At 34.4% G+C, this 27,183-nt stretch overlaps 1 protein-coding gene and 1 pseudogene across 1 annotated transcript; one reads left to right on the forward strand and one right to left on the reverse strand.

Annotated features, from left to right (window-relative positions):
• The first annotated feature begins 801 nt into the window (after positions 1-801).
• LOC133198106 (uncharacterized) lies at positions 802-10,791 on the forward strand (annotated as a pseudogene).
• Positions 10,792-23,622: 12,831 nt separating this feature from the next.
• Positions 23,623-24,837, reverse strand: LOC133198107 (probable G-protein coupled receptor Mth-like 4). Its single transcript, XM_061334251.1, has one exon. The coding sequence runs from the start codon at positions 24,835-24,837 to the stop codon at positions 23,623-23,625; it is 1,215 nt and encodes a 404-aa protein (XP_061190235.1).
• Positions 24,838-27,183: the final 2,346 nt, after the last annotated feature.

Here is a 27,183-nt window from a genome sequence, read left to right on the forward strand (position 1 = left end):
GAAAGCTGGTGCATTTTAGACAAGTGACGATATACTTAAAATGGTTTATAACATTTTGAAGCATAAAATGTTAAATTTTCATATTTTTTTTTCTCAATACTTTTTGTTGTTATCATTCATAATATATATTGTCATAAATGCGTTTTCAGCGAGAAAAAAAAATCTTACGGACGACACAGCAGCAGTTCTCCCAGATGTCCTTATTATTAGACTGTTATAGACCTATATGCATTTTACATATATTCAATGTTATACATCTTACACTAAGTATGTATTATCCTTTATAAAATGCTTTTGAAATTTCAATCATACATGCATGTTTTCATGAACTTGAGTCTTATAAATTATATATAGAAATAATATTCCTAAATTATTAACATAAATTGAAAAATTAAAACATTAAACATATAATGCAAAATTTTTCTACAGTTCAGTATTTTCTTCGGAGAGTGTTTTAAATCTATTTGTGAAAAGCATTTTATCTTTTTATGAATTCATTTTTCTCCACCGAACAATGTGGAAGCATGTGCTTCCATGCTTCAATGGAAGCTACGCCTTTGAAAATTGTCCGACTCTATAGATCGTGTCAGACTCCAGATCAGTTTACCCTACTGAACAAGAACTTACTGACATACCTTTGCTATACATTTGATCATAAATGTCATTTTTTGTTGTCGTTGTACTGGCCGATCAAATCTGACAGATGAATTAGGTTTAGAAGGATTTTTCATCGGTTGTATATAGTGTAACACATATAAACAAATTACGCATCATCAGAAAACGTTTTGAAATCCTACTAATATGACGTCAGTGATTTATGTTATTTGCTTCTATTTCGTACTAAAGTACAGTTTTGGATATAGTCCCAGTGGACACTTTACGGACCAGGACCCATTGACGTGCGTTAATAAGGTAAACGTTTTTGTAAAGAGAAAAAAAATGTTAAGAGGTTATTTTTTCTTCTCATATGAAAATATGGTATTTTAATAATGCATAATATCAAATATCTGCTGCGGTCTAGTGAACATCAATCAGAAAAAAAAAATCTGACACTTAATAAAAATGCTATGAAGTTAGCTCTAATTTCCTCGACAAAGCATTTTACCGAAAAAAAAATCATCCATGAACTTAGTGCCTAAAACGCATATTTTTTATTACGATTTCGTTATAATAAATCGTGAAACAGACGTTCTCAAAGACATGTTACAGTAGGTAATGGACTGCCCATGGTGTATGGGGCTCAGGGCTTTCTACATTTCATTAAGAATTATGTCCGTCTATCATTTAATGTTTACTGACGTTCTTCAGACCTACTGTTAAGTAATTATTTACACATTTAACTATCTACGGATTTTTCCGTTCGCCCGATCATGACAAGGAAAACAGGGAAAGTGTATCACGTCAATAAAGCTTGCTTACTCCTTGGCATACGATCCTGATGTTCTTAGATTTCCGTGTTTGCTCTGCTACCAATTTGAACTATTTCAATGGATCTTTGAGCTCGATTAGACTAAGGCATAACCGTTACTTCACCAAGTAGTTGACACTTTGAAGGAAAAATTGCGAATCTTTCTGATGTGAAACCGATGTCCATTTAACAACATGCCTTGGAACGACAGAGATCCCTCACTTCTTGTGACCCTAAGGGTCGTCATCGATATCATATCTAAATTTGAACCCATTCACCGGAAAAATGTTTGCAAAATCTTGTTAGTGCTCAACATTTTTTTTCTAATTTCGTCGCCGAATGTTCAAGCGTATAAAGGAACAATCTTAATGCAATTTTACAGAAATGCTAAGTACAAAATCAATGTTCTTTCTGAATTCTGAACTCTCAATATGCTCACCGTTTACACAGACAGACATCGGTATGTTAAAATTTCTTTAATCAAATTATAATAAAATCAAATAAACTAACTGCCAGGCCTATTCTTCTTGTTTTTTTCTGAAACCTTCCGAATCGCTTAAAGGAATTTAGAACGTCTCAGGAAAAAAAAACAAAAACAAGATGTGTTTGTGAAACACTGATGCCCCAGTATGGTGAAGGTTAAAGTTTCTCATGCAAGTCAAAATCCAGGCAAAAGAGATAAAAAAAAATGTTGGTAGCCAAAGAAAGCTCTTGTCTCGAGGAATATACCTGTGAAATTTGAAAGACCTAGCTGCAATTGTTCAAAAGATATGGCCAAGGTTAAAGTTTTTTAAAAGTAAGTAAAACGTCAAGGTCAAGGTCAAAGTGGTTGGTATCCAAAGGAAGGTCTTGTCACGATTACATAGGTGAAGTATGAAAGCCCTAGCACCAACCATTCAAAAGTTATGGCCAAGGTTAAAGTTTTTCAAAAGTAGGTCAAACTCCAAGGTCAAGGTCAAAAGGTCAAAGTTGTTGGTATCCAAAGGAAGGCCTTGTCACAAAGAATACACATGTGAAGTTTGAAACCCCAAGCACCAACTGTTCAGAAGTTATGACCAAGGTTAATGTCTCATAAAATTTTGCAAAAGTGGGTCAAACTCCAAGGTCAAGGTCAAAAGGTCAAATATGATGGTACCCACGGGAAAACTGCCTCCAGATTTTATCGGAATGTTTGGCACAATCTTGGAGCTGTTGGACTAACAGAAAGCTATGATAAAACTGTGGAATTATACTAGAAAAGTTTAATACCGGGTTTGAAATACGACCAGAAATCCCAAGCTACACATGGCTTAATAGAAAAGGTAAGATCAAATCTTGGAACAAATTTCAGTTTGTTTGATAATTTGTTTGTTAATTTTATTTATATCAGCGTCCCATTGAATTTTTTTTTTTACTTAATCGAGTTTGAAATACACGTACCACTTGCCGGTGAATATCAGCACTTAGTATCATCTCCTAACCCCGCGACTGAAAAGAAAACGCTATAACCACTGTGTAACTTGGGCTGCCGGTTTGTATGCAGAATGGGATTTTAGTTGGGAAGAGTAATATTATTTGTATTATTCAAATCACCGAAATACTATTGCCTAATGTTATTGTTTATTTGGGGTTTTCTTCTTTTGTTTAATGTCATTTTAGAGAGTTATTACTCATATGTAGAAGCCGCCACTTGCCTGTTCGCCACGTCTCACACTCGGATTTGAAACCGCTACATAAGAATTAACTTCTGCGACTCTGGAGCAAATATTCTAACCACTGCACCGCACAGGAAACCTACTAGAAGTGTATATCTTTATAAATGCGTCTATGCAGTATATGTTTATACTAAAACTGAAAATATTAATGTGAACACTTCTTTTCCAAAGACTTTCCTTTTGCTTTGAAATTGGACAAAACCTTGCGTCTAAAGGTCATTTGTTTTTGTTTTATTCAGGACAAGTTCTATTAGTGACTTATTCCCATTAATACATTTCTTTTATCATAATTCAAGAACAGAATAATACTCAACATTAAGTTTATCTTTACCTAATTTTATATCCCGAGAAAGGTTGATTACTTTGTCATTCTAATTTAATAGATCAAATGGTTATAAGAAACATGCAATATTCTGCATGCTTAAAAGCCCACGATCTCTCCAATTTGTGTCAGTATTCGTCCAGCTACCTATAATGGGCTAAAATAAGGCGAGGTCTGATCCCATGACTTTTTTCATTGCAAACCCTTAATGCGAAATCATTACCGAGAACGTCATTCCATTTCGTCTAGATCTGTCATTTCTCTATTACATGTTCTGTGGAGTGACCAAGAATATGAGATATTATCCCATGACCGACAGATTTTCCTTTGATCTTTACAAGGATGTATATCTCATATCAACGTAAGTGTGGTGATATATTAAATATCACATGTGTGGTATAAGGCTAGTGATATCCAACTGTTAGATACAGGGTGTAGGAGGAGCTATGCAAATGAGACAAAAATTCGTTTCTAAATTTTAATGAACTAACTAAAACAAGAAAAAAGCACAAAACATAGCAAATTTCACACAACTGATGACATTTCTAAAATATTGACAATTTCCCGCTCCTCTGGAGCAGAAAACATAGTTTAAATCAAAGCACAAATTACAAACTGACAAAAAATAAATTGACACGGAGCAATTCTCGAAGCGGATAACGTTATCTCCTATATAAATTCGCACATCCTGTGCAAGCTGTTTAGGTAGAATATTGAAATTTTCCTCCCCGGCATCCTCCAGTTTTGGAATAATGGAATTCTCCTTCTCCACACAAATGTTTGAAATCACTGTTTACAAAAAAGACATTGACACGGAGCAATTCTCGAAGCGGATAACTTTATCTCCCATAGGAATTCGCACATCCTGTTCAGGGTGTTTAAGTAGAATAGTAGAATTTTCCTTCCCGTCATCCTCCGGTTTTGGAATAATGGCATTTTTCCTTCTCCACGTAGTCACACTGTTTCATGGATTTTTGGGGTGGCTCCAGTGCTCGACTCACTTCAAGGAGTTGTTGCTCCGATTGCCTTTTGTAGGTTCTAACTGCGGAACTACGGTACCCCGTTCTCTCCATGATCTGTTGCTCTTCAAAACCTATAGTGTAAATGAACATTGAAATTATTAATTCAAGTCACGTACACGATATAACTAGCATACTTTTACGTCATCAGACATAAAATATTTTTCCTTTTTTAAAGACAATTTAACTAAATCTTGGTTTATCGGACTGAAACAATGTCGCTGCACAGGTCCGTTTCCCCGAGTGATTTGAAAAGTTCCCCACAAACCCTGCCTCGGCACACATGGTCTTGATAATGGTACCCAACTTGTTGACCCATATAGGCTGGATTCCGAAACGCGGGTCGGGTCCCGGGAGTGGTCGTCTATAGAATGATCCTTCCCCCACCAGAGAAATGTAGGACGAATAAGCATCAAACAAACTGCGGAGTGTACCGGATTCTGAGTAAAGGGGTATCGTCTTGGCAAGAATGTTTCTCTGGTGTAATCCTCCGGAGAAATTCTTTGACGTGCGCCCACAAAATTCAATGTATGCCTTGCCATCAGAATCGCCACATTTGATTTGACATACCTCTAATTTTCGGTGTTCATCTAGTCCACGGAGTCCAAAAAGTTTGCAGTTGTAATAAAATACAGTGTTAATGTAACTCTTTGAAGTATGCGATCCCAGTAATTTTTTCTCCCGCAGGGCGTCTTCTTGTTCCAACGTTAACGGATCCACTTGCTTTATAGACACTAGCTCCTTCATTCGCGCGTCTAGAGTTTTCCTGAAGTCGTGGAAACGGGCATCTTTGACATCTAAAAAGTTCATATCATGAACACCTTCCTCTCTCATGTACCGCAGAATACTGGAACAGATTTGATATAAAGTTCTCGGGGGTAGGGGGAACCATCTGCACGCCTGGCTTCAATCACAAAACATGATAAAGCATACGTAAGTTCTTGGTATGTACTTGTGAGGATTTGGGGAATGATTATAAAATCAAGTTGCTGTTGGTTACGCTGAGATTTCCAGTCGTTGAACACTGTAACTGCCCATGAAGTGTTACGGCGCGTGTTTTTACTTTCTTGATTTTTTTGAAGTGCACTTATTTCAGTAGCCGAGACAGGTTTCCCGAATCTAGTAGTAGTATTCTCAGTCCATTGCGTAAAATTTTCCCGTTTTAATTCCGGAAACGCTTCCAAACACCACGTCTGTATATCGAAATTCCCAAAGTCCTGGCCATTTAAATCAGATTGACTTAGTTCGTACATCTGAACTGCCTGACTCAACTGAAAATCATCCTCGTCGTAGGCTTGCTGAAAAACGGCGTTTAATTCCAATTCGTTATTCTGAACTCCTTCTGCCATCTACGTCAAATCATACAACCATTGAATTGATTATCTCAAAAATTGGTCACGTGGTACAGTACTACGAAAATTACCAAATTTGGAAAATCGTTACTTGGATACCAAAACCCTTCACGTTAAGACTATCACGTGGTTCTGTGTCAGAGTATTTATTAGTTGATGCAAAGACAATACCAAATATGGGGAAAGGTCAAATGAAGGGTCAAGGGATAAATCTGTTACATGATTGACAGCTCGATGATGCATACAAAATATCGTTTCGTTATTGCAAAACTCGGAGGCTAACGCCATCCTCGCGTGCAATAACTCAACGATATTTTGTATGCATCATCTCGTGTCATCCTGTAACTATTACTAACATGTTCTACATTGTCTCCAATCTACTGCAGGAAATTTATTCTATTTGTACCGTTCACGGTAGCTCAGTCGGTAGAGCGCTCGCTCCGTAATCGTGAGGTCTTGAGTTCGAATCTCGGCCGCGACTGACCTAAGTCGATAAAAAATGGGTAGTAACTCATCCTTCGCCATGCGCTCGGCACTTTGAAGCGAAAGTTGCGGGTCCTTCGGATGAGACCTTAAAAACGGAGGCCCCTTGTCAAGGCAGGCGTTTGAACTGTAAAGATCCCTCACTGCTCAATGGCGCTGAGTGCCGAGTAAAGCTCAAAATTTGAAGCCCTTCACCGGTATATGGTGACGTCTCTATGAGTGAAAAATCCTCGAATGGGACGTAAAACAACATCCAATCAATCAATCAATCAATCTTCTATTTGCTTTTTCGAATCTGTGCTACGACCCATGTACTTCCAGCATCTATTGAGGATAGGTTCATAGGTTAGGATAAAACACAGATAAAACAAACAGTAATGAAGCTCAAAAGACTTTTGAGGCAATGCAGATTTGTAGCAGAGTAAGCACGATTCAGTGTAAACAGTAGAAGTCATCAGATGTCATGGAGGAATGAACACACCTGTTAGCCTGTCACTACCGCCGCGTGCTCCATGTCATGATCGAGCAAGCGGGGAAATCCATAAACAATTCAGTGTGTAAATAATGGCCCAACAAATCGAAAAAATCATGTATTAATACAAGATCTTTCAAATCGAGGAACCTACAATGATTAAGTGCAAAAAAGTTGCAATGTCAATGAGTTTTTTCCCTAATTCCCATTCCGCGTTTTGTAGAATTCACCTCCAGCCTAGAAGCAGCACAGGTTTCAATACCGAGATTGATTCAGGCGTCAGAGCGTTACAATGCTCTTTATAGGTGTTTCTTTGGAACGTTCAAAGGAGAAATAATGCCAAGGCCATCTCCAGAAGTTCTATATAGGGTAGGTAAATTTATTATAATTAGTATTTATCCTGATAGAAAAGGGAATGCATTGTTCATATAGAAGTAATAAAATATTGTCATATTTAAAATGTAGAGTGCCAAGGCAATTTTTTTTTATCCTTAGTGTCTTAGCCAAGAAAATTGATATGTTTTCAATATTAGTGTATTCACTTGATGCTGTGTGTAATGAATATTTCAGGAATTTGATAATTAAAAAAATTAAAACAACAGTGATTGATCTCCAAAAATCTCTAAAATTTGGAACAAGGCAGGTGCTTAGCAGGAGTAAGCAGCCCTTGCATCGTATTTTTTTTATCCTTCCATCTCAGGTTCAGGATTCGTATGCATAAAAATTCTAAGAATTCTCTTAGGTATATGTTTAAATTTCTAAAGCATATTCTTAGCTGAGTTACAGGCTTAATTTCCGTGGCATAAAACTTCTAAGCAACATGCTTAGCAAAGAAATGATATTATGAAAAATATCATTCATATTTATTTAATAACTCACCTTCCTGCTATAACTATTTTTTTTTTTTACATTTTGATCGATTTAATTGATCAAAATATTTTGTTTGATATCGGTGACATGTTTATATTATCATCTACTCAGACAAGAGAGAGAGAGAGAGAGAGAGAGAGAGAGAGAGAGAGGAGAGAGAGAGAGAGAGAAAACAAAGAAAAAACTATGGAGGATGTGGAGAAAATTGGCATAATTGAGAGGGGGAGCCAATCAAATTAAATTTTGAAATTAAAATTATTTTTCATAGAATTAGAGGACATGGTAAACACTTTTTCCACCATGAATTTAGGTTTCGTTTCGAATTTGTGTATATAATCTCGTGTAATATTTGGCGCTTTTTCTGAATACAAAGTCATTAAATCTCTCTCTCACGTTACTTAATTAATCCACGATTGGGATGCTGATTGAATGATTGTATGAATTATATGTAATATGAATGCCATATAATAAAGCAGATAAATGCAGATTGTAATTGATTTCATTGATTTAATTACCTCTTCATATTTTTATTTCATTTTTGGTAAATTTCCTTTAATTATACTTGTTCCTCTACCTCTTTGAAATCTCTTAAACAATATGCTTAAGAACTAAAGAAAAGTAAAGACCATGTTTTACTTTAAGCATATGCTTAGCATCTACTTAAGAGTTGAGAAGTTTTATGCAACATGCTAAGCAATATGCTAAGTAAAGTTCCAATCTACTAGGCAGAAAAACAGTACTTAAGTATATGCTTAAGGACTTAAGAATTTTTATGCATACGAACACAGGTCTAATAGTAGAAAGCAGGGATTCGTTTAATGGCGAATAGTTTGTCAAACGTTACACTTCTTATTCTTCTTTATAATCAGATGGAATTGATGATATTTAACAGTGGATAAATCAACGGGGACTTTTAAAAAATTTTGTATCGTACCCGTGTGTTTAGGTAGTAACATATGTTTAAACTACCCCTAACAAAAAATTACTATAGTAAACTATTGTTTACTATAGTTAACTAAAGTATCAATGTGAAAACTTTGGAACTTTGATTTACTATAGTGAAAACTTTGGAACTTTGATTTACTATAGTGATACTTTGGAACTTACTTTGATTAACTATAGTAAAAACTTTGAAAATCTGATTTCACCCCCACCCCCCCACCCCCCCACCCCCCATTATGGCATAATGAGCAAAGAATTATTAAGATATTTTAATAAGTTGTTAATTTATTGTGAAGTCTTTGAAACGTTGATATGATGTAGTGCAAACTTTGAAACTTTAATTGACTATAGGAAAAACTTCGGAACTTTGATTTACTATAATGAAAACTTTTGAACTTTGAATTACTATAACGAAACTTTTGAACTTTGATAAACTATAGTTAAAACTTTTGAACTTTGATAAACTATAGTTAAAACTTTTGAACTTTGATTCACTATCATAGTAAAAACTTTGAAATTTTGATTTACTAAAGTTAACTATAGTAAACTATAGTTACCTATAGTTTACTATAGTATTTTTTCGTTAAGGATAACATAGAAATCTCATAGACACATCTCTCTTTGTAACCCAGTAGCTGGTATATCAAAAAATGAGCATGAAAGTTTCAATAAGCTTCTATCGTATAACAAACGTTAATCATTTTTATGTTGTTTGTTACTTGTTAAGTGTCCCTCTTGAAAATTTACACTCATATTGAGACATCACCACTTGCTGGTGGAGGGCTGAAAATTTAGACCTGTTTTCAGCGCTTGAGGTCCTGAAGCAGGGATCTCTTTAGTACCAACACCTACTGCGACACAGGTCCCCAGTATATACGATCAAATATGAGATAACGAACATTAATGAAGCTGAAGGGTCATTAGAACAATACAAAACGGGAGTAGAACAAACATCAAAGGTTGGATCAGACTCCGGGGCCATAAAACTTAGACGAGCTTTACTTTTGATCTTAGTCTCACTTTTACAAAAGGAATTGATAGAGGAAAAGTGAGACTGAGATCAAAAGTGAGCTCATCTAGGTTTTATGGCCCCGGAGCCAGGTGCCTGGTATTATCCGAAGGACCGATCTCCACGTTATGCACTTGGGTTCGAACCCGCGACTCTGTGATTCCGGAACAACGTTCTATCCAGTCGCCAACCAGGCGCCGTAAATCCATGATAAATGTGATTGTTTGATTGTTTTGTCTTTCCTTTTCTTTTAGATTCGTGGGACGGTGGATGACTTCCTTTTGAGATATAACCTTACAGATCTACAGCCACTTTTCTTTATTGCATTAACCTTAAATGGATATGGTTTTCTGAATGAGACATCAGCTTTTTACGGCCTCACATTTTTACCTCCAGTTGTGATTAATTCCTTCTTCAAACCTGAAAGGGGAGCCTATCGCCTGATTGGGGGCTGGCAAAACTTATGTCGTAACATTGCTGAACGAATTGATGTTGAAATTCGGTTAAATGTCGACATTAAGCATATTCGAAGAGGAAAAGCTGTTCAAATATTTTACAGGAATAAAAATTATCTTGAGGTATTAATGGATAAATTTGACTTTTTAATTCTCACCCCATCGATGAACTCATTATTTGGCATTATGGATTTTAATCAGCAGGAGTTGAGAATTTTCAAACATCTGCGACATTTATATATTCTGAAAACAATTGTTAACTCCATTTCTCCTGGTAGAAGGGCCCTTTCTCCACTTGAAATTTTTCCGTATGATTTTCAAAATGTGGAATATTCAGTTTATCGAATGATAATCCCACATCAAGCTGTAAATAATGTGACCGGACGTGACTATCAGCTAGGAAGCAGAGAAAACACCGATAAAGATGGCAGCGTTTACGAAACAAGCGTCTATCTCCAATTAGGAAAGGGAAGTCCCTGGAACAAGTATGTAGACGCTGATATTCAAAGAAAACTTTTTCAACACCTTAGAGATTTCAACAAAGCCAATCCTCATGTTGTGCAACAGGTGAAATGGGGATATTATTTTCCGAATTTTCCATCGGAAGCTATAACCGGTGGTGCAGTGTGGGATGTATTGGACATGCAAGGGATGTATAACACGTGGTATATTGGGGCCTCTGTTTCGTTTGATGCTATAGAAAGTGTTCTTGAATATAACCATTTGTTGTTAAAACTTTTCTTCAATAAGCAACCCGAATTTTAAAGAAAAGGGCATCAGTCTATGAATAAAAATTCCTTTAAAATAAATATAACACTATTTATTAATAATTTTATTCTTTGGACAAAGGACTTGACGTGGTATTAGAATAAAATATATTGTTTTAAATAGTTGAAGTCATATATTTTAAGTGAACTCAAATTAGAAATTCTCTAGTAAAGCATATAAAGCATACTAGATGTTGAATTTCTACGGTTTGTATGACTTTTTGTACACAAGATGTCATACTCAGTGTATTAATTGTAAGCGGATTAAAATTAAACAATATTCCTGGTTTCTGCTTTATAAATGAAGTTTTTTTGAATTAAGAAACATGTAAATAACGTTACATGTATATTGAGTTCGTCTAAATAAATTTAATTTTCCGTGCCACTGAAATCTCAGGCACATGCATTCCATTGTTTAAAAAGCATACCCCCAACCCTGAAATTCGATCGCTTGTATAATATGTATGCGATGCAAGGATTCCACAAATGGGAGGAGGGAATAAGTTCGAAGTATTAAACGATATCTTACAGAAAAAGAGTAACAAGATGGCCAAGGGTCACAACGCTCACATGAGTAACAAAGACCTTTCCGTTCTTCATCTGAAGATTCTTATTCCCACATATCCTTAAGTAGAACGCATATCTTTTTAGAGCTAACTCCAGTGAGTCATGATTTGAACAAACTACTTCCTTAGGGTGCTTTCATATAAATATGACTGGTCATGGTGTTGCCGTTCTTTAAAAGAAGGTTTTAAATATATCTATTTGTAAAATGTGGATCCAATGTTATGACCCTAACCAAGTTCCGGGCGCAGCTAAAATAAGGCTGTCCGTAAAATATCAAACTCTTCCACTTTTGTGAACTACTTGAATATGACGTCATAATAGCACATGACGTCAGATCACTGCATATTTGAGCTGACATGACGGAAAAAGTGTCAACACTTTTACATTCCTTTCACATTACATGTAGAGTTTTTTTGCGTTGTTGTTTAATGCAAGTGTCTGGATAGTTTCTTAAGCTACAATGTGCTGTTATGATGAAAAAGATTTGTCACGTTGACAGAAAAAAGAAAAAGTGAGAGATTTGCAGTCGGTGGGGTATCGGGAGAATGACCATTATCTGACTTCGGTGAACAGATGGTATTTGCTGCTGGTAGGTCAAAAATGTCCACTGCTGTTGGAAAGTTAATCTGCCTTGAATCTATTGTTGGTTGTATGCCCTCTGTGTTGATGTTAAGTTCATCTGTTTCTGTTTTTCCCAAAATTTTCCTGCAAATACACTGTAACATGCCCTTCAAGATATTGAACTGCAATGTCAAATTTGAATTCGTTTCCCCAGTATGTCTCGTTGGAATCAAGGAATCTCATATTACTGTAGTATTCATTATTATTGTCACCGTGGTGACAAACGAAGCAAAAATGGTTTTTGTTGCTGGATGTTTGTTTGTTTGTTTGTTGTTTAACGTCCCTCTCGAGAATTTTTTCACTCATATGGAGATGCCACCACTTGCCGAAAGGAAAGCTGCACATTTTGATCTAATTTTAACCAATGTTGACACAAAGTAAGAGTATTCTAAATTGTAAAGAGGAAGCCCATCCCCCCAACCCCCTCAACAAAGGGGAAATGTTCAACTCTATTAGATATTATTGATGTGATCACTGTTGAGCACCAAATAATTTTGTATCCTGTAGACTTTATTTTTAGAATGATGAATATTTGATTAAGAGTCCTTTTGTCATGGTTCAAATTAAAGTTCAATCATTGAAAATATTTTGAGATATCTGAGGATTCAAGATATCAGGAGTAAAATACTCAAAGAATACTTCCAAATTACTTCGAACTTTTCGTTATCTCCATATATTTCATTCGACATATCTATGGTATTCGAGTATTAAATATTATAACTTATTAAAACTTTCTAACATTTCAAAATGTTAAAAGAAACAAGCCAAGAATGAAAATTAAAAATAAGGACATGCACATTTACTGATTTCTGGCTGGTCAGTATTTTGATGACTTTCATTTTTAAAATATTCAGTAAAACACTTTGAAGCTTTAGATATAAGTATATGTTTAGTTAACTAAAGATACTATTTGGTACGCGTGATATTTATAAATGAGAAGTTTTGAATAAACATTACAACATGCATGTATGTGAATAGGGGTTAAAATTGGTTAATGGCTATCCCCTTAATTTTCAGTGACATAAAACAAGGTTTAGAATGTAGGTAAATAATACTTGTCTAGTATGTGTCTGTACATATGATATAGCATATAGAACTTGTACTGAATGTTGATTAGCTAAATCTTGATTGGCTGTAATGTTGGTTGATGAAATTTAGATTATTTGTATGTAAGCTGAGTGTACATGCAATATGAAATTATTCATAAGGTATTAAACATGATTAAAGCATGTGTATGCAATGCAAGATATGATGTATTCATATTGAATTATACAGATATACATGTAGCTTTACATATATATGCATTGTTTTTGGGTCCTGTTCTGCGGATGCCATGAGATGATCTGTCTTTCCATCTGATGTCACTTGTCCTGAGTATATTTTCTCTCCTCTTAGCCCAAACTCAAAGAGTGCCTGTGGATAGAGGGTAAAAAGTGACCTTGGACCAATTATCTAGATCAAAGGTCAGTATCAGAATACACTGTATATCTTGTCCAGAGCATAATTGTTCTCCCTTGGTATGATCTGGCTTGTGTGTCATGGGATGAAGGATGTATAGTGATCTTATCCGATTTTCTAGGTCAAATGTCAATTTAAAAAAAAACTCTTTGTAATATCCTTGTCTGGAGCACATTTCTCTCTATTTGACTCAACTAAAAGCAGTGTTCTATGAGATGGTTATATTCTCAATCATATTATGTATCGTTCATTATTCTGATTTCATGGTCATTAAATCTAAAGACTGAAACTAATCACCAATATTGTTACATTAAAAGACATTGAGTGATCTTGTCAGATTTCTAAATAATATTCAAGCATACAATTCTTACATCAAATAATAATTTTGTATGAAAACGTATTGCAGATTGCAGATGATGTGAAGAAAATACAAAGGAAGCTGAGGTTGAAAGAAGTACTGAGTATTTAATGAAGTTTATGAATGGACTTAGATGTGAAAGACTACTACATTGTTTACATGGTTTTATTAATTGTGATATAATTTTAAAATAATATTTTGTACATCAAATAGATTATAAAACATATGATTTGATAATGCTATTTCTTTTTATACATTTTCTTAAAAGATTTTGAAAAGAGAACACAGTTTACCAACGAAATTAATAATATATATTTTGATTTAAAACTGCTGTTTTTTTCACATTCTAGAAAAGAAAGATTTACCATGGAAAATACAGGGATCCTTGAGCTTCCAGTTGCTTGTCAATCATTTCCCAAAATTGAAATGCTTAACCTACCCTCTAGTTTACATGGTATGGGAACTATTACACCACAATTCAACATTGCTTCCCTCTTAGAAAAATAAGGGAATCTTAAAGATTCCCTGTAATTTCCTTTTAAGGAACACCAGATAGTTCCACCAAGTTTCCATCACACGGAAACCGCTACGTTCCAATTCCATGTAGTTTCCTGAGTCATGGAAACTTGAGGAATCATGAAGTTTCCTCTAGTTTCCGTTCATGGAAAACCTGAGGATTTCAACCAGTTTCCCCATTCCATGGAAACCACTACGCTCCGATTCAAAGCAGTTTCCTATTTATGGAAACCAGTGGAATCTTCAGGTTTCCCATTACGGGAAACTACATGGAGGCTCAAGAAACTTCAGGTTTCCTGAGGTTTCCATGGTTCGAGATACCTAATGGAATCGGAGCGTAGTAGTTTCCGTGCCACGGAAAATTGACGGAATAACCTGGCATCAACTGCGGAAACCACTAGGAAACATGATGTAAACTTCAGTTTTCCATGTGTTTTCCATATGGTGTCTCATGACGGGAAACTGTTATTTCACCCAGAGCTCATATTTTTACCAACATTGAAGATTCTTTGCTCCTCATATATTGAGACAAATTGCTGTCCTTTAAAAAAGGACTTCAATACTAGGACCATATGCATGTGTTTCTAAACGAAATTCAACGAAAATTCTAGATTTAGTGATTGTTACAAAGGTATAATTAAATTTATTAAATTTTTTTACATGTATCTTATAATTTTCATCGTTATTTAAGTCTGCTTAATTAGGCTGTAATGGTAAAAAATCATGACCTTGAAATGATATGAATATGAACTGTTGATCTAGCTAGGTATATATCACAATTGTAATGTAGCCTTTAAAATTAACAACAGAATTAAAAGAGGCTTAAGCGTGCAGGTATCGTAATGGTTGAATTTTAACTCCATTGGCGGATCCAGGGAGTGGGGTTCCGGTGTCGGAACCCCCTTTAATTTTGCAGAAAGAGGAAGAGAGAGAGAATTTTTCTTCTGTGATATAGATATTTTTACGTCTAGTATTTTCAATAAAATAAGTACTTCAACCTCTGCCCTTTATGCTTTCTAGATATGTAGTTTTGCTTATTGCTTTCCTCCGTGTACCTTCACAACCCCGGCCCCGGGCCTCGACGACCCACACGTAAATGAAAGATTTCACTTTGATATCATCGGAAGATTCCGGCGCTATTACAGCTATGCCATTTTTGGACCATCTTCTAAAGTAACTAACTTTAAGAAGTATGCATAAAAAGTTATGAAAGGGAGTATCCATAAGAGAATATTTATCTCCTAATATTATGGGGATATTTTAATCAATGAAGAGAAAGGTTCAAAATGTCCCCGTAGTATGTTGTGGTGGTGGGGGTGGGGGTCACTTTTACTATTAAAAAGAATAATCTCTTTTTATAATTTAAAAATATAAGTTCTCATTTGCATTGGAATCTCCCGTGCACTTTTTGTTGCGGAAAGGTTCAAATACGGAAAATCAAACATTTAAAAGAAATCAAAATGTACCGAAAAGTTAGACGAAGCCCCCCCCCCCTTTTCCGAAATAGGATTTTACAGTGTGGTGCACAGGTTGTAATTTTGATTTATTTATTTATCATTTTTGCTTGTCAACTTTTTTAGAGGTTGCCCCCTTTGAATACCGTTGCTACGGACTTGAATTTAAGTACCTGCCGTGCGACCTAGAACACCCCCCCCCCTTTTTTTTCAAAAACTGCATACTGGATCCGACCCTGTACTAGTGCACTAGAGGGTCTCGAGTTATCTAAAGCGATGCTAGGTTATCGATTAACACAAAAAAATATTAATTTTGTGCATTTTTTTATCCCTGTCTCTTTTTAAATAACGGAATGGTCTTCTCGGAAAAAACAACGTGTTTTTTTCCGAGCTCGCCAGAAGGTCTGAGGAGATGCGATTGACAATCTCATCGCACATGTGTAGACCTAGGCTATTTGGTCTTACAAGCACAGGTGTGTGCACTGTTTGCTATTGACGTTTAGACTGGTGACGGTATTTGCTACCGTACGGACATGAAGAATTATACACTAGTTTCATAACATGTGCAGTTTTTATTCCTAATGGAAATTGGAGTAAATTAAAAGTCGAATATCTTGGATAAGGGGTAACCCATACTATCAGTCCGGCAACAGCGTGTCACTTTGCTTGATCGAGCGTGATAAAGTTTAACATGTTGATTACCATATTACTCATCGATTGGATGTTTGATTTCAATGCAGGCAATACTACTTTGCATATGAAATACAGAACCCAGCAATACTGACCAATCGTATTGAATAATTGTTCACGAGAATGCAGTAAACAATTATCACATGTAGACAGGCAAAGCAAGTTTTAATCCTTATAATAATGATATTGATCGCTGTATAGTACAATAGTAGCAGAGTATAGCCTTACTTATTTCATGCTTTAAATTTTCTCATACGTACATGTATTAACTCCATTCGGTCAAATCAAAACAAATATGACACATATTATTTTGAGGATAGAAAACGGTCTTTGACTGACCACGTATTGCTGCTGACTGCCGCACTGGTAAACATCATTCAATATGATTGGCCAGTGTTATCGGGGTATTGTTGGATTCTGTGTTTCTTATGCAAAGTGGCATTGATTTCATTCAAATCAAACATCCAATCAATGAGTAATATGGTAATCAACATGTGAAACTTTAGCATGATTGATCAAGCAAAGTGACACTCTGTTATTAGAATGATATTATCTGTTCTTGTAACAACGACCGTCAATGCATCCATGGACGAGTTCAATGGTTACCTGAAAGGTGGCACAGGTTAACCTTTAGTTAACATTTTCTACATTGATCTGCCTACTTTGAGTAATTGTACTTTCACAGTTACGACTGTGTACTTTCATAGCAAAATTGTTAAATTTGATCCCCGATTGGCCTATAGTTTTGTCATTAAGAAAATCGGGCTATTTCGATACATATCATCCATAACGGCTTGGACTTGACATCAGTTATAGATTTATACGGAAGATTCTATCATTGGAAAGATGGATGGTACACGTATAGCACAGATCTGTAGTTCGCAGAATTTTTCTTTCTTTTTTTGATGTTTCTCCCTCTCCCTCACCTGAAAAACCTTTATCAAGCTATATTTGGAATGATGTCTATCAAATTATTTTGCGAACCTTGATGTACAAAACTAATGCCAGTAAACATGGTATAGACTATCTAGTTGAATTAAGTTTTTAATCCAACATGTTCAAGCTGTTAAGCTATCTATATAAGTTCTTCCTACTTATTTAAATTGCTTGTACCATAGAATTTAGTTATTATATAAGGATTTATGTATTAAAGAGAAATTCAGATCTTGGTTACGCCAAAGAATACATACATGTAAATACGATGTGCAGATTTTAGAGCGAGGTTTGCCAGTGATAAGCATATTCTAATTCGAAGAGGGCGAATTATTCTAAGGGCAAGTTGTCTTAGAGGCGAACTCTCTAGCATTCTCGCGCATGCGTAGCCTGACGTAAGCCCATGGCATCCGGTTTAACCCCACTATATATTTTCTGACCCTCCAAGATTAGCATGACTCATATTCAGCCCTTTGAATTTTATTCTTTATGAAAAAAATTATGGTTTCAAAGACTCCTACTGGATATCATTTCTAAAATGAATATTGTCTTTTTTTCAATTGGCTTTTTTTTATATTAGTAAACTACGTACATCATTTAATGGTATTAAGTACATGTATATAAACGAGACGTTTTGACTTAACTTTTTTAAATACAACAATATAAAATATACTTTAGAAATAACTTTAATAAATCAAAGTTTCATAGTGATCACTATAGTATCTTAAAGTTTCCATAGTGTCAAAGTTATAACTATAGTTCTTCAAAGATATCACAGTGACCACTATAGTGAATCGAAGTTCTCATAATGATCTCTATAGTAAATCAAAGTTCTAAAAGTGTCAGGTCACTGTAGTAAATTCAAGTTTTCATATTGTCAAAGTTAACACTAAAGTAAATCAGATTTTTATATTTTTCACCATAGTTAATCAAAGTGTCAAAGTTATCACTATCGTTTACTATAGTTTTCAAAGTCTCAAAGTTATCACTATAGTTGACTATGGTAAACTATAAAATTGTATTTTTTAAGGGAAAACACGGACCCCTGGAGTTTCCAGAGGTGAAATCAGGTGCCTAGGAAGAATACACCTCAACCCCCCCCCACCCCCCCCACCCCCCATTGACTGGTCACACCTTATGCATTGATCAGATAAACGGAACATTTCGTAGTCAAAGTAAGACTAAAAAGAAAGGCCAAGCAATTTGTATAAAACTAATCAGCAAAATAGTTTCATGCTGGAAACTTTAATTTACCGGGTGGCAGTAAATACCTTATATAAGAGCGTCTTCCTCTAGCAGGTTCAGTATCTAATAAGTTTGGAGATGTAAACACCAACTGCAGGTGATAGCGGAATAATTCCACAAACAAAAAGTTGACGATGGAAAAATTGAAATCTCAATTGTCATTCAATTTAGCTGGCCCTTAATATCTATAGTCAGGAAAAATATTTAAATATTCAACAGATGTGACTCTGTCAGATTCTGTTGTGCTTTCTATTTCAAATTCACTGGGATAAATCGAGTAGACATACGAATGTCGAGTTAAAGGCCACAGAAAGCGTTTCTTTTTTCACATGCAGAAGTTTTTCAATAAATTATGCTTCATATCTGCAGAATTTTTAAGAATTTTTTCATGATGTGCGAGTTCTTTTTCGAAAGGGGGAGGGCGATTTGTCCTTAGGGAAAGTTATACAAGGGACGAACTTTTTAGCATTTTGAGACGCACGCAGTCCTATATTTCTGCATCGAATCCGGTTTAACCTCGTTTATATATTTTCTGCGTGGACATCACGCAATAATGGAGAACCCTGAATGACTAATTTTGGGACAAACATTTGTTGTGAGAGGGGGTGGTGGCAGATTTTGAAATAAATAATCTGTCATCAAAAATATTGGAAATAAATAAACCGTCCTTGATCATATTGAAAATAAACTATCTGCCTTGACTAATATGAAAATAAATTATCTTGTGTTACTCGAAAATGTTTGCAAGCTTACCCCCCCCCCTTCCCTTTCAGAATCAAATGGTCCTTTTATGGAAATTCATATACAGCATGTACAGTGTTCCCCCGTTTTACCGCCAACTTTTGTACCTTGGTATATTTGGGGTTATAATAGGAGCGGCATTAAAAAGGGGGAATGCAATTAGGACACTTTAAAGCAGAAGAAATTTACACTCATTGTTATTAAATCTTGGTTATTTTTTGGTACGTTTAATTTTAAAATAGTTATTTATTGTTGATTGTTTTTTATGGGTTTACCGTTTTTTAATTGTTTAATAATGATAATGAAAAAAAAGTCTGCGATATTTTCTGATGCAAAATCCCTAGATTCCAAATATCGCATCGTAAGCGAATCACAATTTCAAGTCACGTCAGGTGTCCTAATAAAACACATTTTGACCCGGGATCTTCCTTATATTTAAAACTTGTTAAAATGCCTTGAAATATAGATATGCACGCAATTTTTCAATTCAAGTATGCAATTTATCACACCCAGGAAACGTAGAAGCTTTAAATGCAGCTTGTAAAAACAACGTGGCTTGATTATTAGCGAGGAAATCGGGACTTTGTATTTTTTGGCGGTAAGCAGGATGGCATTATAACGGGGGGAATTATAACGGGGGAGCAGTGTATTATGACCACTCTTTAAATCTAATTATTTCATTTTTTAATTGATTATATTTGTATCAAAATAAACGTCTCAATATGTATGTAAAATTCAAATCTATATGTTTGAATTTAGGATTATATTAATTCAATAAAATTCTTTGATTAGGATCTGTCATTTTAAGTAATTGATTCCTGTCATGTTGCCGTTAAACTCTACAGGAATGTAGGTGACAGTACGTGACAATCTGTTTTATGTGAAGCAGAAAAAAACCCATTCAAAAATATATATGTATTTGGCTAACATGATATATAACAAACACGATTTGTAATAAATATGATATTTATTTAAATGACATAAACACACATATTATGTAATAAATATAATATATAACGAAATTGATCATATTCAGCATGATAAATAATGGCATAATGTACAAAGAACACGAACTATAATAATTAGAAATAATCATGTGTTAAAAGGGAAATGGCATTAAACATTCATCCTCTAACATTATATATGAATTAATAGTTAAAATATCAATGCTAGCATACTATTTCAGGAGATGAAATTATACATGTTAAACAAACGACATAAAAAGCAGCAATTTTGTTTGTTAATGATGCAAATATTAAACTTCTAAATTATTTATAAATTGTAAACTTTCTATAGAGTTCAAATTTCTACTGTTCTGAACCATTCTTAACACTCTATACAAGTTTCTGTCACCTTAAATCCAATTATTGTTAAACTTTAAATGAAAAATTAAATCTATTCGAATAAACTTATTTATTTTACTAACATGAACATGGCTGAAGATGTATTTTCAAAATTTGTTTGTATTATCAGTCCTTAAGAGGAACACGATATTTAACATTCATGATATATCAAACATTATATAAATTAATTGTTAAAGTATCAATGCATCAATACATGTAAAACAAACGACATAAAAAGCAACAAGTGGCCCATGGGCTACAAAGATCTACAGGGTCATCTTGATTCTGACTTTCTGCATGAGATTTTTATCCTAAATGAAATGTATTCGTCTGTATTTTTGATTGCCCTCTGTGGCTCCACACTCAATGCAAGGGCCATGGTTTAAACATAATTTTATCTATTATACCAGTCGATGATTCTACATTGATATAATTTATCATGGTTTGCTCTTAAAATTCTCTTCCTATATAATCACTATTGTGGCCCCACTATCCCTGGAAGCTTCCGTTTTTTTTTTCAGCTTTCCTTGTTCACTGGTTCTTGAGAAGAAGAATTTTAATGGCCAATCCCTTTTTTGTCTCTCCTTGACCATCTTCCCATTGGAGGAAACATGGCCCTTTATTTAAATAATTAACAATCCACTTTACCAATGGATGTTATGTACCAACTTTGATTAAAGTTCAGCTTCTAAGGAAGAAGTTGGAAATGTTAAAAGTTGAAAGACAGACCGATAGATGGACGGATGGACGGACGCCGGAAAACCGATGGTCAGAAAAGCTCAATTGAGCTTCAGCTCAGGTGAGCGAACAGTGGATGAAGAAACTACGATAATGATAATAAAGTTTAAAAAATGATGAAATTGACGTTATGTGTAACAAAAATTGATATAAAATCCATAATATACAAAAGCACATAGTGTCCTGCATGGTGCAGTGGTCATAACTCTTGCTCTTGAGCCGCAAGTTAAGGAGATGATTCTTATGTCAGAGGACTGAATCCACTGTGAAACGTGGAGACGAGTCCTTTGGCTGAGACCACATAAATCGGGGCTTTGCCTCGCTCTATGTGCTAACATGAAAAAGATCCCTCACTGCTCAAAGGGCGTTCATTCCGAGTAGGGGTTAAATTTGTAGCCCTCAACCGGCAAGTCGTGGGTCTCAATATGGGTGAAAAGATCACAAAGGGGCGTGAAAAAAAAACAAACAAACAATAATAGTATATGATAAAGCATGGAGGAAAAATACAACACTCTAAATCGATTAAGAAATCATTATATTCATATTTTGAAGGGAAAATCAAGGCTTATTAACCACAAATACATTTTGTCAGAGTTAATCGCCAATTGATATGCATTTGAACTAACTGGATCTAAGCACTTTTTTTAAAGGGATCATACCTGAGCCTTTAAATCAATTGAAGTACATGTAAACTCTTAATTACCACAAGATAACTTGACAACTCTCACCCCCGGAACAATTTCCAAAGCAGAGTTTACAAAAAAATGTGAAGAAAGAGTTTATCATAAAGATTTACATTTTTCGATTGTGAAATAAATGATTGATTGTAGCCCATCATCAAGAACCTAAGAAAAATTTTGAGAGCAAAAATGTTGTTCGGAAAAAAAAAAAGAAATGAAAAAAATAAAAATTGTAAATTATGTTCACCACTAATGAAGTAGGAGTAGGGAGTACTTATTAATATAATGGAATTAATAAATGTTTGAAAACCTTCATTGTGGGATTTTGAAAAAAAAAAAAGAAGAAACAAATTATTGAAATGATATTTTCCTTACAATTATAATACTAAATATTAATGATTTGTGCTTTTAACCTTTATGTTATTAAAATGCTGAAACGAGTTATGTATATTTTCATTTCCGTATTTACAAAGAAAACAATGATTTGTTTTGTTTATAAATCATTTAATAAAGAAGGATTTAGTACTGCATATCACTTATAATTTGCAAAATAAATAAATAAAATAATAACAAGAGCACCGATAAGCGGAGCATCCCCTCACAAAGAGCATATCTATAAATCAAGGCAGCGTTCGGCATCGATACCGATGCAAATAATGTCATTTCCTTTTTGCACAGAATTAACTCACTAACTCACTTATAGACAATCACACACGTTTGCTTTTCTGTATCCCCTCCAATAATAATTCATGTTATTACTCTAGACACTTTGCTCCAGAATACTTCATCCCTGCTTATATGAAATATATGGAGATAACGAACATTATTCAAGCTCAAAAGTCAATTAAACAATGCAAAATAGGAGCAGAGCAAACATGGATCTGGACCTCCAAAATATATATCACTATATATTGTGTTATATATCACTATAAAGAGATTCATTTTATAGAACATATAGTTTTACTTATAAATACCAGATCTCGTGAAAATAACAATCTCGCGAAAAAAAAAATCGTGAAGTTTAATTAATTGTTGTATCGTTAATATGTTTGTAACTGAAATCTATACAAGTGGCTTGCTTAGCGGCGACACAATATTACGACTGTATTTTTCATTAGAAATAAAGGGAAAAAATATTCAATGTATGTAAATATTTCACAATATCTCCCTACGACAAATATATCTTTAACTGATCACAAGGCTATTATTTTAACTCTGTTGTAAGCAATTTTTTCTTCATAATTATGCATAAAAACTACTTTACCCTTCATTACTATATTTTAGAGAAGAAACTTTAAGCATAACCTTACAAAAAACATGTAATATTTAATTTATTCTTCATTGAAAAAGCTAATTACTATTAAAAAAAACATTATCCAGGATTATATTAAAATGGTTTTAAAATCAATATTTTAGACTTAACATTTTAACAGATTTTGTCTTAAAAATTTCGGGTAAGAGGTTACGTTAACACTCGTAAAATCTTTAATTTGAAGACCTGTGTGTTTGGGAACCTAATGTGGAAGGATGTTTGCGGAAATTTATATTTTTGCACCATGCTATCTTGTACAAATTCCAAACCCTTTCATTACAGACGCAGCTAAGAAAGATTAACAACCCCTGCAAACCGTTCAAAATTGCAACAAAATACGAAAACACTGAAACATCTATAAAAGCGTCAATTATTTGTAGCATCCAAGAAAGGCCGGTCAATGTAAACAGCTTTATATAAACAGAAAACTGAACCTTGTTTCCTGTTTTGCTTTCAATATCAGGAGATGAGCAGATTTTGTACGCCGTCAAAATATAAAAAAATATATTAGTTAAGCAGACAAAAATTAACGGAACCAGAAGAGTAATAATGAAAGCAGTCTTATGTGTCATCAACGTTAACGCCTTGTCATAGCCTGTATATTTGCCATTAGATAATATGAGGGAGATAATAATGTTTAAAGTAACAATAATCGATGCGCTACCAAAAGCATACAAGAAATACTTTGTGACTGTTTTCTTGATAGATGTTGGAGAATTATCCCATCTTTGCTTGGCAGTGAAAACACGAAACATGTGAAAAGAGCAGATTTGCAGCCAAAAAAATACCAACAGCCATGAAAAATGTGACAAAGCAGAGACAATTTCCAGACCAGATGTATAAGACAGAGGACGAAAAATCAAACACATTTGTGCCAAAAATAAAAACAAAACCAAAATCATATTGTTAATTCCCGGAAGAGTTCTAATGCTTGGAAATAGACAGTACGTAAAGAAAGTCAGCAGAAGGGCTACAAGCGAAACACAAATACAAATCAAAGTTAATGTAGACAGAAACCTGTCATCATCTTTCAAGCTCGTCAATTTAATTTTTGACAAGTCTTTTGCACAAATTCGGTATCCAATGTTAGCATCCTTTGACTGATAAATTGGCAACCCAGAGAATGTGTAATCAGTCTGAATATCGACCAATTTTGATCCGAAATCATTGTCTTTGATTTGAATTTGTGGGCAAGTCAGCAAAGGACTTATCACGGTATTTCTATATATGCTGGGCTCGCAATAACGATCGTCATGGAGGATGAAACACTGTCGCCTTCTGTTAAATCTTGTTGATAGATAGGGCAACATAAATGCTCTTTCACTAACAGACATCTTGATTTCTACAACAGATTCGTTCGAAAGGGTCCAGTTTTCAGCCTTTTGCATCTTTTGCATGAAAAGAACTAGTCTTCCTTCCAATGCATCTCGGTTAATTTTTTCGTTTACAAAAAATTTAACATACAAGTAAAATTCTCCCTCTCTAATATTTAAAGTACTGCAGCCCATGGAGACCATAAGGATAAAATTTTCAATGTGAGTATTATATGTCTCAGTTTGAGTCATTTGAAATATTTTCTCCTCTATCAAGGTTTTGAAGTTGAGTAATGTTCCCATGATTGTTCCATTACTGTTTGTCAGAACGGTGAATTTAACTTTAGTAGCCAGAGTGTAACGCAGGTTTACGGTTGTTGCAAGGATCGAAACACAGGTACCATTCCGGAGGGTTTTGCCAGGAAAACAGGTCAAGTTTTTGCATGATTTCTGAAAAAAAAAAACAAGGGAATGAACATTGAGGTTGAATGAATCTTTAAAAGTAGGATGTAATTTTTTATCGGCATGTAATCGGAAATGAACATGTAAATTAAGAAAATCTCTTATTCTAGATATCAATTTGAATTTTTTTTTTATTGTAACGAGTGGAGCAAAGCTTCACGTCTGCCCCCAGATTTGGATGCTCAAAATGAATGCCGCAAAATATTATTTAACTCATTTTAAAGTAAAACTAAGAGATTAAGAGATATTTCTTGCATTCAATTAAAGGATGGTTTACCGTATTTTAGTCGTAAAAGTTATTATTAATACCTAGAATATAAAGTATTGGTTTTACAAAATCTTTTTTTCTGAGATTCCTCTAGAAATCTATATTTTTTATAGTAGTTTACGTAAGTGTATGAAATTTAAGAATAATGCAGTAATCCCCAACCCTAACATTGCTAAAGAAAGTCATCTGATAATACTTGAGGGTAGAAAAAAAAACGGACTTCAGAAAACAAAGGTGGAATACGATACCATGGACATTATTTTAAATATCCTGAAAAGAAAGTCTGAATGGTTAACAACATTTATTTACCGCCTCTCCTTATGATTTCTGAATAAAAATATTTACAACCATTGACTATAACATATCTTTTCTAGTGTCATTTTAATCAAGGGATACATTATAATATTCTGGTGGTAAAATGGTTTAATCGGTTAATTCATAGTTCACACTTCAAAACATTTAATCTCTTTGGGAGTTAAAGCTTTCCTCTACCCTGCAAAATTTTTTTTTGTTTGTTTATTGTTTCCTTCTCGAGAATGTTTCATTCATAAAAAGACACCCCTGCCTAATTTGCCTTGCGTTTGTTTTTTGTTTATTTTGTTATTTGTTTCTTTTTTTTATATTTTTGATATATGAATTACAAAAAGCCGAACACTTTTGCAACAAATTATGGAAAATGAAACTTACAAGACTTTCATCATAGATTTGGTTTGGTAAGCAGCTAATGGATTTCTCCTGAAATGTCAGGTCATCATTTTTATCATATGCAGCTAGAGAAAATGGAGACCGGAAGCTAAAATCATATACTATAGTACTGGAATCTACTTCAACCTTGGAGTAGTTCCAGTAGACATAACCATCACAGGAAGAAACGTTCACTTCATTGCACATTTCGCAGAAAATATTTTTGTACTTGGAACAAACATGAATGTTTTGAAATTGAAGGCAAGCTTTGATTAAGTTTGAATCTTCATCTGGTTTACAAGTCTGGATTATTTGGGATGAATTTACTTCAGTGGGATTGCATATTAAACAGAATTTGTTCTTATAGATTATGGATCCCGACTTTACCGGCGGAAAAGTCAAGGCATTTGCATGTTCACATGCTATTAGTACATCTTTGTTAGATGTTTTCCACGTCCCTGACACGTTACAAGATGATATTTCTACGTCACATACGTCACTGCATCTCTGTGTGAAATCCGGAACACCTAATCTCATATCACATGATATCCTTTGGAAACTTTCTATCACTTCTTGGAATGACTGAAAATTGAGATAGTTAACGTATGATTTGCAGGTGACCTTTAAGACCCAAGGTTCTAAATTCGTTAAACTGTAAGCGATTTGATTAAAGAATTGTTTGTCGTTGATTTCATCACACAGGTAACAGAATAAGTTGACATAGGTTATAATTCCTTTATTTATTGGAATTGAATGGTAAAAATAGGAAACATTTCTCTGTGTGCAGAGTTTTTCTAAATAATTTGTTCGAAGACATCCATTTATTGCTCGGAAGTTCTTAACCGTATCATTTTCTCTGCTTCCCGGGTACACATCACTGATGCAAGTCCATTTTTGCTTCAAAGAAAAATCGTCACAGCAGTCGAAAGTGCACCCCACATAACATGAACAATTTCTTTGTAAGGACATTGTATAGTTCGGCAGTATCCCTGGGGTGCAGGTTCCTC

The sequence above is a fragment of the Saccostrea echinata genome, unplaced genomic scaffold (genome assembly GCF_033153115.1).
Source record: "Saccostrea echinata isolate AGI-Se365-2 ecotype Australia unplaced genomic scaffold, CSIRO_AGI_Sech_v1 ptg000033l, whole genome shotgun sequence".
NCBI lineage: Eukaryota > Metazoa > Mollusca > Bivalvia > Ostreida > Ostreidae > Saccostrea > Saccostrea echinata.

Excerpts from the sequence above, each read along its gene's own strand:
- LOC133198107 (XM_061334251.1), bottom strand. The coding sequence starts at position 24,837 with ATGCAAAAGGCTGAAAACTGGACCCTTTCGAACGAATCTGTTGTAGAA.